This window comes from Geotrypetes seraphini, chromosome 1 (genome assembly GCF_902459505.1).
Source record: "Geotrypetes seraphini chromosome 1, aGeoSer1.1, whole genome shotgun sequence".
NCBI lineage: Eukaryota > Metazoa > Chordata > Amphibia > Gymnophiona > Dermophiidae > Geotrypetes > Geotrypetes seraphini.
In genome coordinates, this window is record NC_047084.1 from 192,487,801 (window position 1) to 192,502,852 (window position 15,052).

Consider the following 15,052-nt stretch of genomic DNA (forward strand, 5'->3'; position numbering starts at 1 on the left):
AGGGGAGTGAAGGGGAATAATTTTATTTGGGAGTGAATTAAGAGTATGTCTTCAAACAAAGAGATTAGATGCAAATGATTTTCCAAGTTGCAGAAGAGAGCAATGGTCTATTGCACCTAGCAGCATTTCAAAACCTACGTAGAGGTGAAATTGCTGATTCAAATAGATGCCAGTGAAAGATGATATATCATTTTCACATTCTGAGATGTAATGAAGATATTCATGATGGTGCTGTGTAAAGTGCAGTCCGTTTTTGTTTTGTTTTTTTCCGGTACGAAAAAGTACCATTTTCCTTCCTCAATCAAATAGATTTTATTGATCTGCATGTACAAAGTAATGCAATTAAGCCTCTGGAATTAAATTTTCAGACCATTGACCCTACAAGTGTAAAGTTTTATTGAGTCAGATTGCTAAATTAAATCTCATCATCCAAAGCACATTAAAGTGAATTAAGAATGATAGAGAGTATTCGACTCATTTATTTCTCAAACAACAGGTTGAGGGCCCTGTGCATAGCTGTTAAAATTCACAGGTACTGGATTAGTTCAGCTGATACTGGTTATTTTAGAAAATTCAATACTTGTTGCCTTGTGATTAGGAAGAACAGAGAGCAAGGACCTGAAACCTGAAGTCCGTCTTGATGTAATTCAGTATAATTACAAATGATAGCAAGATTTTCAATTATCTAAATGATTGTCAAGCTTGAAGTCTTTCATCTTCAGCTGATCCTGAGAACAAATCTTCTAGTGCAGTTCAAAAGAGGATTTTATCTAAGGTGAAAAGCTTTTGTGGATTTATGCAGGGAGTTCAAAGAGAATTGCTGCAGTATAAACTTGAATCCCAGGAAAAGGCTTTGCTTTATTCCCTTTCATTTATGAATTCTGTGCTTCAACAACCAGATAGGTTTGGTTTTATTGCTGAATTCTATTTTTTTTTTAAAAAAACACACGAAAAAACAGCAGAATATACATTAAGAATTATTGTAATATTTATTTAAAAAAAATAAACCTCACCTCCATAAACATTTGTATTTTTTTTCTCACCTGGAGGAAACCTAGAGTTCCCTGGATGTAATTGCCATCTCTCTTATAATTCATCATTACCAGAATATACTTGCCCATTTTACAATAAACCAGATCGTGCTACAGCCTCAAGGGGAAAGGGAAGAGGGGAAGGTTAAAATCAATGCCACCATAAATGTTAGATGTAGTAAAAGGTGCTTCTTGTGCAAACAGCATATGATTCTTTATGGATGGGTTATGCACCCCAACTTGTTCCCGTGTCTTTCTGGGAGCACCCTCCTCTCCTCAGTTTAACTCTATGAGTTAAGAAAATGTCTTTTTGTCTGCTCTGCACTAGCTTTTTTTTATTTTTGGATGCCTTGTGGACGCCTTTCTTTAACTCTGTGGTTATTTGTTTTAGTTTTAAAGAGTTCTGTATTGAAGACATTTGTGGGGGAAGAATTATTTGTTTACTGCATTTTATAATGTTTGTTTGTGTTTGAAATTATGCAAATGTTTTGTACATCGCTTAGATTTAAGCGATGCATAAATTTTTAAAATAAATAAATAACCCAATTTTATTTTTTATCAAGGTTTCCCTGTGCTAAGAGGTTCCCAGTAGTTCTGGGATCTATAGCCAGGAGGGCCACTCTTTTAAAAGAGTACCTGCCTGACCGGCCTGCATAACACTTGAGAGCTCGGAGCCAGGTCCTCTGGGAGCAGTTCTTGTCCATGCGGAGTCAGGTGCTTGAGCGCAGGCTGATTTGACCTCCGTGACTGGTGGGGAGGCTTGGGGGAGCTTGGCTGCATTCTCCTCCCCCTCCCCGAAGAATTGGGTGGAAGAGTGAGGGGTCGAGGGTTTCAGGTTTTTGGAACCTGAATAAAAGACAGCCTGAAGAGACAAGTTACTGGAGCCATCCTTTGCTTGGCAGATCTGCAAGTACAGCTCATTTCTGTCTACGGGAAAATCTGTGTGGGTCTGAATTCAGCAAAACTAAGGGTTTCTGAGGGTGTGCCAAGGGTCCCCCACTTTTAAAATCCTATAGTCAGTAATTTTTTTCACTTTTGGTTTTGCTCCCACGGGCCTTTTTTGGCACTAATATACTTTTCAAGCTGCTGCTTCCATGCTCCCAAATTGCTTTATAGCAGGGGTGTACAACCTTGATCCTCAAGGACTGCGCAGCCCAGTCAGGTTTTCAGGATTTCCATAATGAGTACATATGAGATTTGTATATACAGTACATGCAAATATATTTCATGCATATTTGATGTAAAAATTCTGATTGGCTGTGGGTTCTCAGTACAGAGGTTGTGCACCCCTGTTTTAAACTGAGGGAGCCAACCTTTATCTGGACTTGCATTTCCGGCTATGAATCTATACCTTAGTCATTTCATTCATTTTGAATTTCTTATGTATTTCTGCATGTACTATATAATGAGATGGGTCTGAATAGTAATAATAATGAGATGCAGAAAGCGGAGAATGCAGTGGCAGACTTACATAAACATAGAAACATAAACATAGAAGATGACGGCAGAAAAGGGTTACAGCCCATCAAGTCTGCCCACTCTGCTTACCCACCCCCTGTCTATGCCCTAATGACCCAATTTCCTTATCTTGACCCTCATTCTCTCTCTGCAACTATGGCCAGCTACAAGGAGAAACTCTGTGAAATTTCATATTGTGTTGAGCCTAAGGAGTCCCCTGTAGAAGTCAAGTCATTAGCTATTACAAAGAAAAAATAATGATGGAGCCTGCAAATGTGCCATTTATGATGCCAGGGCAAATTCTCTCCAGGAGGGTAGCTGCCCCTAGTCCAGGGATGTCAAAGTCCCTCCTCGAGGACTGCAATCCAGTCGGGTTTTTAGGATTTCCCCAATGAATATTCATGAGATCTATTAGCATACAATGAAAGCAGTGCATGCAAATTCATTGGGGAAGTCCTGAAAACCCGACTGGATTGCGGCCCTCAAGGACTGACATTTGACACCCCTGCCCTGGACAGTTGTCTGCACTTTGCATTTTTTATATGTACCATACAGAACTGAGGAGGCAGGAAGCAGAAGTCATGTTCAGTGGTGTAGCGAGGGCGACCAGTACCTGGGGCGGTGGCGCCCCTCTCCCACCCTCTTTCCTGCCCCCCTGCCATGCGCACATGCCACCGTGCCCCTTCCCTGTACCTTTTTAACTTCAGTTGAACAGTGAAGAATTTGCTGCCCGCATCGCCTCCGGAGCTCTCTCTGACATCACTTCCTCTCGGAAGTGATGTCAGAGAAAGTGCCAAAGTCAACACGGGTTTAGAAACTCACGAATAACCAAGGTTACAAGTCCTAAATCCACAAATATGGAGGGGGGCCTGTAAAGAAGATTTTCTTGTATTACCTCTTTGTTTTTTATCACCTTTATTGGTTGGTTGGTTGCCCCCTGATAAAAGCTATTGTGTTTGAAACACCGCCCATGCAAGTTTTTATCTTGGAAATTCCTGGATAGTCTGTGTTTTTTTGTTGTTGTTGTTCCCATTGTTTTTCTGCCACTTTTAGTATTTTGTGAAATCATATGGTTTTCTTTTTTTGTGTGTGGTCAAACTTTTATCCATCAATCATAAATCTGAATTCTTTCTAATAGTCTATTTTAGTTAGATGTCAATAAAATTGATAATCTCTTATTTTCTTTTCTGTAGCTGATTGTCTAGATTCAACCTGTTCTAACCATGGAGTTTGTAGCCACGGTGAATGCCACTGTAACCCAGGATGGGGTGGCACCCATTGTGAGATACTGAAGACCACGTGCCCAGACCAGTGCTCAGGCCATGGGACTTATCTTCAGGAAAGTGGCACTTGCACTTGTGATCCTAATTGGACTGGCACAGACTGTTCAAATGGTAAGAGTTTTCAATGATTTTTGGGGGGCCACAGCTCACAAAGGGCAAAGATAACTATTAAATCATTTGGAATATTGGGCCTGTAAATGGCTAAGAGATGAGGCTCCTGCCATATAAATAGCTTGTCCAGGGCTAACCAGACATTTTCAGCAGCACGTAATCGAGTAGTGTCAGTGAAGATGCCCAGCTAGTGCCCAAGCCGAAACCAGTTATTGGGGGGGCATGCTGAAGAGACAGTCAGCACTTAGCTATTTAAATGTCAATTTTCAGCATTTAACCGACTAAGATAACCACATAACTTCACAGCCAGTTAAGTGCTGAATATCCATATAGCACTGGCTTCCATATACCTGGAAATTTACTGCTGGAACCCACAGCATGGGTGCACAGCACAGCTCTGTAAAGGGCATGAGTGTAGGAAGATCGCTCCTGCCCACGTCACTGCTAGACCACCAGGTAAGGCCCGTGCATGTAGTTGCCACAGGAGCTGCATCTATGGCTGAGGGCTGTGCTCCTGGGGCAGCTGCTCACCTCCTCCTCCTTCGATTGTCCCCCTCCTCCTCCGATCGCCTTCTCTTCCTCCAATTGCCTCCTCCTCTTCGTCCCGATCCAAGTCCCGAGGCCGGTTCTGGTCGATGTGGGCTGCCTCCAAGCGATTCTCTAGGGGGAGGGAACCCAGGCCAAAAAATTGCAAATAGTCGAAATCACAATCGCCAAAACCGTGAATAGGGAGGGGGAAGTGTATATCTTTTTTGAGATACAGTGACAAGAATTGAATGCAGTACTCAAGGTGAGGTCACACCATACAGGGACACAGAGGCATTATCATATCTTGGTCATTCATTTCCTAATAATTCCTAGCATCCTGTTTGCAGTTCTTGACACCACCACACATTGGTGGTGTCAAGATTTTGGCGTATTGTAAGATGGGCCCTTGTATCTTTAGAGCATTAGAGGTTCACCTTAAGCATTTTTATACCAAGTTGCCATTACGGTAGGTGTTGTAGATATAGCATAGTATTTCTTATGGAAAAAAAAAAAATTAGTGGATAAGTTTTCAGAGCTCTGGTTGTTGGACCATTGTGCTCTTTTAATCAACCTGAAAACCAGGTGGACTGAATGTTTGTTTTCTGTTCCAGAAAAAAAACAAAAACCCAAGCAGTCTGTAAGAGGGACAACTCAGTGAGCTGTTAAATTAAGCAGTTAATTTGGCTTCTAATAATACCTTTTCCTATACATGTGGCTCAACTCCCAGGTCATCAGGAGCCCAGGACAGTGCTGGTTCCCTTACTTGTAGGACATTTTAGTTTCAGTTTCCATGAAAGAAGTATAATCACTTGTTTATATATGCAAGAGGAAGTGACTTTACATTCATGATTAGTTTGGCTGGTCTCTGTTGACATGGAAACAGCTGGCAATCCTAATCCTTTTATCTTCCTTGCTAATACACCTAACACCTCTTACCGTCTGCTGCACTTCCTTGGAGCTAATGGTTTGAATTGCTTCAATTGTGTATTGGGCTTCTTGGGGTTGCACATTCTAGAAGCCTGAATACGTCTTATTTTCCCATTTTGTAAATCGAAGTTAAACAAAGGTTGAGAAAGAACAAATGTGTCAATCTAAAACTACAATGAATTTGAACACTGGAAGGTTAGTAATGATATTTTAGGTGTAGCTTTCTAGTCATGACCCAGAAAAGTTAACCCATTATAGATGAACTAACACATGGATGGGAAAGAAAGGATGATGTGTCGTACAATTGATTTGATTTTTGAATCAGGAGTATTGTTACAAGAAATGCATTTAAGGTTCTGGACGAACAAGGCAGTGCCCTGGTCAGCATCAGTGTGTCCAATTTTCAGGTAGACAATAATAAGGGTTACAGCATGTACAGATAGGGGAAAGAGAGCAGAGAAGAAGAAAAATGAAGTCTGATGATTTTTGTGATCAGATGGTAAAGTTAGATTGGTAGAAGAGAGATCAGCCTTTGAATAGATTAGCAGAGGAGTAAGATATGAGCTTAGAACAGACATTAGGGACTGGATTCAGTAAGTGGCACTCAAAATTCAATGTGGAAAATAATCAGCACTAAGAGAGATTCTATACATTACATGTGCCCTGTATTGAATCACACAAAGCACTAATTCCTGTGACAAAATTTAGGCACCAGACTTAGGCCTATTCTGGATGCCGCACCTTCAAAAAGATATAAAAAGAATGGAGTCAGTCCAGAGGAAGGCTACTAAAATGGTATGTGGTCTTCATCATAAGGCATATGGGTACAGACTTAAAGATCTCAATCTGTATACTTTGGAGGAAAGGTGGGAGAGGGGAGATATGATAGAGATGTTTAAATACCTACGTAATGTAAAGGCATATGAGTCAAGTCTCTTTCATTTGAAAGGAAGCTCTGGAATGAGAGGGCATAGGATGAAGTTTAGAGGTAATAAGCTCCGAAGTAATCTGAGGAAATCTTTTTTACAGAAAAGGTGGTAGATGCATGGAACAGTCTCCCAGAAGATGTGGTGGAGACAGAGACTGTGACTGAATTCAAAATGGCCTGGGATAGACACGTGGGATCTCTCAGAGAGAAAAAGAGATAATGGTTACTACGGATGGGCAGGCTAGATGGGCCATTTGGCCTTTATCTGCCATCATGTTTCTATGTTTCTGAGTAAACAGTCGTCTGCTTGATTAGCAGGGTTTCAGGAGCAATCTCTCCAAATGGATTAGTTTTGCACATACAGTGACTGGGATGAACCTTATTCCTAAACCAGTGTGTATAGAGTATGATCTCGGTCTCTCCAGATACTCTTGGAAGTACTTTAAAAATTGTATGTTTAGTGTTTAAAGCTTTGAAGTTGAATGTCCTAGAGTATTGGTCAGATAAATTGGGTAAATATGCTCCAATACTTGTTCTGTGTTCATCTCAGAAGAACTTGCTTCAATTACCTTCATTGAATAAAGTGAGATTGAATGGACCTAACTTGTGGAATAAGCTGCCAATTGAATTGCAATTGATGGAAAGTTACTTGGGTTTTCGTAAGCTATTGAAAACGTAGCTCTTTACTGAAAATGTACTGTGGAATGAACATTATAACATGGATAGTAAGGAGAGACAGAATGCTAGGCATAACAGCTATTTATTGAGGTTCTTTTCTATAGTTAATTACTAGATTTGATAATGAGGGTTGCAAATAGATGATTATATTTGAAGTGGGTCCTAAGGATATGATGGTATAATTAGTATATTAATAATTGTTGTTGTACAATGAGATGTTTTTAAGTTTCTAACTTGTAATAATGAGCTGTCTTTAGAATTGTAAACTGCTATAATACTTTGTTTTTTAGTGGTATATTAAGTATTAAAATCAAATCAACCCAAAATGATGGGAAATATTTTTGTATCTTTCTGCCACATTTTCTTGATCTTAGATTGCATTTCATAGTACTTGAGGATCTTCTCTCTTGCCACTCATTTCATCAAGTCATTTTCCTGTGGTGCTTTTTTTCCCTACATCTCCTGAGAGAGATAATAAAATGGTTGAGATTTAAAGGGTTGTTTTATCTGAATGATGCACAACTCTTTGTCCCCTTGGGGAATAATTTGAAAGAGATGGTTGTACATTTGCATGAAGAATTGGTTAGCTGTTAAAAAAAAAAAAAAAGCTGGGTTTGAATTTTCAAAAGAATAGATTATTTTTTTAGTGAGAAGGAATGATGTGACATGAAAATGGTAAGAGGTATGGAAAACCTTTCATATGCCGACAGGCTAGAACAGCTGGGGCTGTTCTCCCTGGAAAAGAGGAGACTTAGAGGAGACATGATACAAACTTTCAAGATCTATGCCTTTCAAGATCCTGAAAGGCATAGATAGGGTAGACAGGGACAGATTCTTCAGACTGTGGGGAACAACAAGTACAAGGGGGCATTCGGAGAAACTGAAAGGGGATAGGTTTAGAACCAATGCCAGGAAGTTCTTCTTCACCCAGAGAGTGGTGGACACATGGAACGCACTCCCGGAGGTAGTGGTGGGGCAGAAGACACTACAGGGATTCAAAGAAGGTTTGGATAAATTCTTGAAGGAAAAGGGGATTGAGGGATACAGATAGAAGTAAGGATAGGTTTTTTTAGGGCAGGGAACACTTGACAGGTCATGGACCTGATGGGCCGCCGCGGGTGCGGACCGCTGGGTGCGATGGACCTCTGGTCTGATCCCGGTGGAGGCAACTTCTTATGTTCTTATGTTCTTATGACCTATATTGTGTTGCAGTAAGGAAGTTAGGGTGTTAACCTGGATCAGAGATTGAGGGAGCGGTGACATGTACCGTGCTGACAGCATAAAGAAAATTGAGGCTGATGCAGAAGCTGTGTTCATTCTTGTAGCTGGATATATTTCAACTGGTGGTCCAGGCATCAGTGCTCCTGGTATTAGTTTATCGTAAAGGAATATAAGTGGAACTGGTAGATTGGTTGCCTCATCGATTAAGGTATTACAAAATGCTGCTGCTAGGTTGATTTTCAAGCAGCCAAAAGGGGTTTCAACATGTCCTTTGCAACATGATTTATACTGGTTACCAATATACCCAAGGATTCAGGTTAAACTACTTTTGCTGGCACTGCAAGTACTTCATGGCCCAGGCCCAGGATATCTGTCAGGAATATTGGCTTGGCATACACCTAGTAGCAGCTGCAATCTAGTTAAGGGCATTTGTGGAGCTGCTTTCAGTTAGACCAGGGGTCTGCAACCTTTAAGACATAAAGAGCCACTTGGACCCGTTTTCGAAAAGAAAAAAAAACTTGGAGCCGCAAAACCATTATAAAACAAATCTAACACTGCATATATTGTTTCTTATCTTAATGCTATATACAGGATCACTAAATTGAAAATAAAATCATTTTTCCTACCTTTGCTATTTGGTGATTTCATGAGTCTCTGGTTGCACTTTCTTCTTCTGACTGTGCATCCAATCTTTCTTCCTTTCTTTCAGCCTCCTGTATGTTTCCTCTCCTCCAGACCTCATTCTCTCCCCCAACTTTTTCTTTCTGTCTCCCTGTTCCCCCTTCTTTCTGTCTCCCTGTCTGCCCCTTTTCTTTCTTTCTCTGTGCCCTCCCCCAAGCCACTCGGTTTGCTGCCACCGCCATCGGGGAATAGCCCCCAAGCCACCGCTGTCCCAAGCTTTCTCTGCATAAGCGTCGTGCTGACCAGCATTCCGCTCCCTGACGTCAATTCTGACGTAGGAGAGGAAGTTCCGGGCCAACAAGGCATTTCTCCTCATTCCATCCAGCCTGAGCCCCATCTCTCCCTGATCCAGCATTTCCCTTCTGTGTCTGTCAGAATTACCATTCCACCTATTTTCCAGCATCACCCTTCTTTGTGTCCATCTCACCTATATCCCTATCTCACCACTTTTTCAGAATCTTCATTTGTCTCTGTCCTTATCTTTACGCCATGTTCACCATTTGCCCTTTCAATGTCTTTATCTCACCCCCCCCCCACTTTTTCAGCATTACTTCTATGTCTCTATTTCACCTTCTCTTCATGTCCCCTCTGTATCTCTATCCTTATTCAGTAGGTCCTGCTTACCCTTTCTCTTCTTTGTGTCACTATCTCCATTTTCAGCTTTCCCCCCTTTTCCTTTGTTACTGCACCCTGTAGCTAGAATCTTTCCACCCTCCCTCCACTCCGGCCCAGCCCAGTATGAAAGATTTCCTTTTGTTTCCCTCCCCTCTCTCTTTCTCTCTCTCTTCTGCTCCCTCACCCACGAGTCCTGCATCTGGCTCTCTCCATTCTACCTGCACCTGGCAACACCCCCCTGCTCCGCGGATCTCTTCAGCAACTTGTCAGCAGCGGTGATCAAGACAAGCTACCGACATCGAGGCCTTCCCTCTACGAGTCCCGCCTTTGTGGAAAAAGGAAGTTGAAACAAGCGGGACTCGCAGAGGGTAGGGCCCGACGTCAGAAGCTGCTGCTGAGTTGCCAAAGAGAGCCGCGGAGCAGGGGATGTGGCCGGAAGCAGGTAGAAGGGAGAGGGAGATAGGAAGGCTGTAGATCTCCGGAGCATGACACCGACCCCGGCCAGGATGATTTCTTTTTCAGGCACCTTACAAGTCCAGCGTCGCGGCGGGAAATAGCCATGCTGAGCAGTGAGCTCAGCACTACACAGATGAAAGCCTTGCTTGCTGATTGGTCCGGCGGCACGGCGCCGCCGGACCAATCAGCAAGCAAGGCTTTCATCTGTGTATGTGCTGAGCTCACTGCTCAGCATGGCTATTTCCCGCCGCGACGCTGGACTTGTAAGGTGCATGCCTGCGTGACACACTACCGGAGCCGCAGCAAAGGTGGAAAAGAGCCGCATGCGGCTCTGGAGCCGCAGGTTGCCGACCCCCGAGTTAGACAGTTGTGCCATGTGAGTCTGAGAGCAGGAGTGGTGTTGGTTGTGGTCTAAAATTAGAGTCAGATGCCATAAGAGATGTGCCAGAAATTAAATTATTGTGTGTAGAGGGGGGTTTCACAATAAGTTGAAAATCTGGTTGTTTCCCCAAGTAGAAAATTGTATGAGGGGAGGGGTCTACAGTGCTGGAAGTAAGATTCTGAAAAGCTGATAGGAAGGGGGAGGGTAAAGGTGGGGGCATGATAACATTCAATTTTTATTGGGATTAAGAAATTGTGCACCAGTTTGGTATGCATGGAAAGAAGTAAATGATTTATAAGAATTTTAAATAGATAGATTGTGAGTAAACAAAACCCTGTGGCACGGTGGTTGGATCTACAGCCTCAGCACCCGGGGGTCATGCATTCAAACCCCGCACTGCTCCTTGTGACCATGAGAAAGTCACTCAGTCCTCCATAGCCCCAGGCACATTAGATAGATTGTGAGCCCACCGGGACAGATAGGGAAAATGCTTGAGTGCCTGATTGTAAAACCGCTTAGATAAACTAAACTAAACTAAAGTTTAACTTTGTATACTGAGTCATTCTGAGAAGGCTCAACTCGGTTTACAGCAATTAAATAAACAGGGAATGATTTATAAATGATAAATAGAAGATAACAGCAAAATTTCAAAAGAATTTTGATAGGCGCTATATAAAAACCTAATAAACTTGAAACTTATATACCACCTTATTGTTTGATTTCACAAGGCAGTGGGTTCAAATCCCTCGCTGCTCCTTGTGACCCTGGGCAAATCACTTAATCCCCTCATCGCCCCAGGTACACTAGATAGAGTTTGAGCCTACTGGGACAGATAGGGAAATATGATAAAGTAACTGAATATAAACCACTTAGGATATAAGTGGTTTATAAATAATAAAAATGAATAAATAATAGGGGCAATTCTCAAATACCACTCACTGGGATAAATGCAAACATATTACTTGCAGGTTTCGCACTAGTTTTCAATCTATACATGTACTTCTTTCTCCCTCCCCCACAAAAAAAGAAAAACCAAAATGAAATCCTGGTTCAGTAGTTGTTAAAAGCTCAGGAATTCCACAACAAACAGACGTTCCATCTGTAGAAAATTTTTAGTCAACTAATGCAGGCAAAACTGCCCACAGAAATTGCTTTGAGAAAAGTGGATACAGGAGCAGGCTAAGAACCAGGGAAACTAGTATTCAAATCTCACTTCTCCCAGCGGTGCTCCCTTTCACGGTAATCTTTACCCTGCACTGAATCACATCTAGCTTAGACTGTAAATTTTCTTGGACAGGAACCCATTGGTTGCACCTGAATTTGTTGCATGCACAGGATAAATATAGCACAGTAGAATATCAAATAACTGGAATGGGATATTTGACTTTCCAAATCTGAGATTGACCTATTACAGTGTACTTCAGATCCATTTAAACTAAGAGGCACTGACATATTAAAGTCATTTTAATATTGGTAGACTGTTAGCCTCTCAAATAACTGAATGCTATTTATATTTTGACCTGTCTCCTTAGTTTTTGCTGTTGTGCCTCCCCCCTCAAATTCTACTTTAATTTAATGTAATCTAATCGTATAGTGCCTATGTTAAGGTATAACTGATGTATAATAGAACCATCAGTTTCAAAATGACTGGCTTGAACTTCAGCAAACAAGTGTATTCTCCTGGATAACATTCACTCGGGTAATTAGAAGGCATCCCTCACTGCTTCTCATATACCAAGGAATCAGTAGTAATCCCAACACAAGTATTTTGGCCTGAATGGTTTGTCTCAGGGAACACATTACAAATAATTAGTTCAAAATGAATTCTCAGTGCATACCCATGGTCTACAAACCTGAATTTTCCATGGCAGAACATGGGGTACACACTGAGAATTCATTTTGAACTAATTATTTATAATGTCTCTCTTGAAATTGACTTTTTGGGTTGCAATATTCATGTAGGAACTAGGTTTTGTTTTTTTCTTTATCTCTCCCTTAGAATATCGAGAAACAGGAGATAGTAAAGTATCATTGTCAAGCGCAGTGATTCATTCCGAGATGGAGTGACTTAGACTGATGAATGTTGGTTATCAAAAGGCCATATATTCTATCCATAATGATAACGTATGTATTAATTTAGAGCAGCCTGACTTACAAACACATTTCGTTTCATTTTTAGTATTTGTAACATCTCGACAGATAACAAATAAAACCCCGCAATATCAAACGCAAAACAAGGGCCCTCTTTTGCTAAGGTGCGCTAAGCGTTTTAACGTGCGCTAAATCAACGTGTGCGCTAACTGCTAACGCGTCCATAGGATAACATGCACGCATTAGCATTTAGCACATGTTCAGTGCATGCTAATATTTACCGCATGCTAAAAAGCATAGCGCACCTTAGTAAAAGAGGGGAAGATGCGTTAGCAAAGAGCAACCTAATAATGAGTATATTCAAATATTATTTATCACAGTGCAAATTAAAATGCAAATGTAAAAACATGTTATCTGTAGTTGTATGTGCTTCTATGTATTTATACACAAACAAAAGTATAGAAATGTATATATTAAATTTGATTTGAAATAAAATACAACAAAAAAAGTGGAGCCTTGCTTACTTACAGATGCGTGTCAAACCAAGCGGAAAAGATATACATAGATAAAATAACATATCCCCATTAATAATCAGATCTCCAAATATTAATTCCAAGATAGAATGTCAATAAAAATAAAAAAATATTCATTACAATGCAAGAAAATTGTATTTTTTAACTTATTTATTTACCCCGCCCCCTTTTACAAAACCGTAGTGTTTATAGCGCCGGCCGTGTTGGTAACAGCTCCGACGCTTATAGAATTTCTGTGAGCATTGGAGCTGTTACTGCCACACCTGCCACTTAAAAAGGGGGGGGGGGGGGGTTATTGGGATTTATTAGCCACCTTTATATAGAGATTAACCCAAGGCAGTATACAGCAGTTATAGCTTGACATAAACAACTTACACTATATTATTAGTGAAAGAATAGTAAATGATCAGATGTAAGAATAAAATACATGAGGTAAACTTATAGCTAGGCAAATTAAATCTTAGGCCCTCTTTTATTAAGGTGTGCTAAGCATTTTAGAATGCCCCAAATGGACATCCATCTCGCATGTATATTTGAACAGGATGCAGCCTATTTGAAAATATGTGAGAGGACATCCTTACACTGGAAACCTCCAGCATAAACCTCCATTTTACAAGCTAAAACGTCAAGAGACATGGACATCTGTTTAGCAGCATTCTTAGAAAATAGCCACACAGACATCCATGCAGAGCAGAGGGTTAGCCTAGTGAGAGACCCAGGTTCAAATCCCACTTTAATTCTTTGTTTTTGTAATTGCAAGCCCTCCAGGAACAGAAAAATACCTTCTGGCCTGAATGTATACCACTTCAATAGCCTTCAGGCTTGCAAGTGCGTAATGTATTTTTTCTGATTATGGGTGGATTAGAATTTAAAAAAAAAAAAAAAAGAGTTGAAGGGGAATTTGAGCCTGTAAAAGAGGGCCTTAGGTTACAGTCTACTGCACAAATCACTAGGCTTCTCCTCAAATCTGCTTTCTGTTCTGTTAAGAATATCAATACTACCTGAAGCTGTCATAGAGCCTGCTGTCTCCTTCTGGTTTTACTTTCAAGGGAGAGGAATGTGGACAGCAGCCACTCAGAGATTAAAGAGGTGTCAATGCTTTAATCTCTCCAGTGGACAGGTAGTCAATCAGAGCACCTTTCTATAACCTGGAAATTCCTGAAATAGGTCTAAAGAAGGACATTTTTTCTTTTTAGACATGGACATTTCTTCCCCTTCAGTTCAACATTCTCTCCTTTGACTTCTCGTTGCTTATACATGATACAAACTAGAGAATGAGACGGGGAACAAATTTTTCCCCTTCCCCGCAGGGACTCATTTTTCCCATCCCGTCCCCGCGAGTTCCTTTCGTGTTCCTGCCCCATTCCTGCAAGCTCTGTCCTCATCTGCACAAGACTCAAAACACTTTAATCTCATAAGTGTTCAAGGCTTGTGTGGTTAAGGCAGAGTTTACAGGAATGGGGCAGGGACAGGAACAGCGACAAAACTCACGGGAATGGGGATAAATTTGTCCCCGTGTCATTCTCTAATACAAATTGTAGACCATCAGCCCAGCACTGGCCTTAGTTCCTACAGTCATTGAAGTATTGTTACTGTATCCCTTTCTATTTAGGGGTCCGCTGTGCTTATCCAAAACCTTTTTAAATTCTATCACTCTTTATTTTGTTGGAAAGAGGTTAGGAATTATAGACTTGGTCTGGCCTTAGTAGAAGGACAAGGAAAGGATTTTTTAAAAAATTGTCTTGAATCTAAAGCTTTATGGTTTATTGATGTATATCCCGCTTTATACAAAGCAGGTTCCAAAACGTACGTACATACTTAATATTATCACATCACATACAATTAAGGAATCCAACAAACAAAACATTTCAGCGATCAGCGCCTACAAATATATTAAAGCTTCCATTCCCATATTTCATCTTACAAAACAAATACTTTTTCAGTAAATTCTTAAAATTGCATAAATTTCCCTGTTCCCAGATGTTTAGAGGGATTTCATTCCATGCCTGTGGGTCTCTACACGAAAACATACCTGCTTTATGTTTCAAAGCAATGTGATTTTACCAGAAAGGGGTGATGCCAAATAAATCCGATAAATTTCAATGACTAACCAGAGGATTGGAGAAGAG

At 40.9% G+C, this 15,052-nt stretch overlaps 1 protein-coding gene across 5 annotated transcripts in view; it reads left to right on the forward strand.

Moving 5' to 3' along the window:
* Nucleotides 1–15,052, forward strand: part of TENM3 (teneurin transmembrane protein 3) — a 2,583,516-nt gene that overhangs the window by 2,260,759 nt on the left and 307,705 nt on the right. For all 5 annotated transcript variants that reach the window (XM_033942956.1, XM_033942961.1, XM_033942964.1 and 2 more), the window contains one exon: nucleotides 3,683–3,883. In XM_033942956.1, coding sequence (XP_033798847.1) covers nucleotides 3,683–3,883 — 201 coding nt within the window. The remainder of the gene's footprint in view (nucleotides 1–3,682; nucleotides 3,884–15,052) is intronic.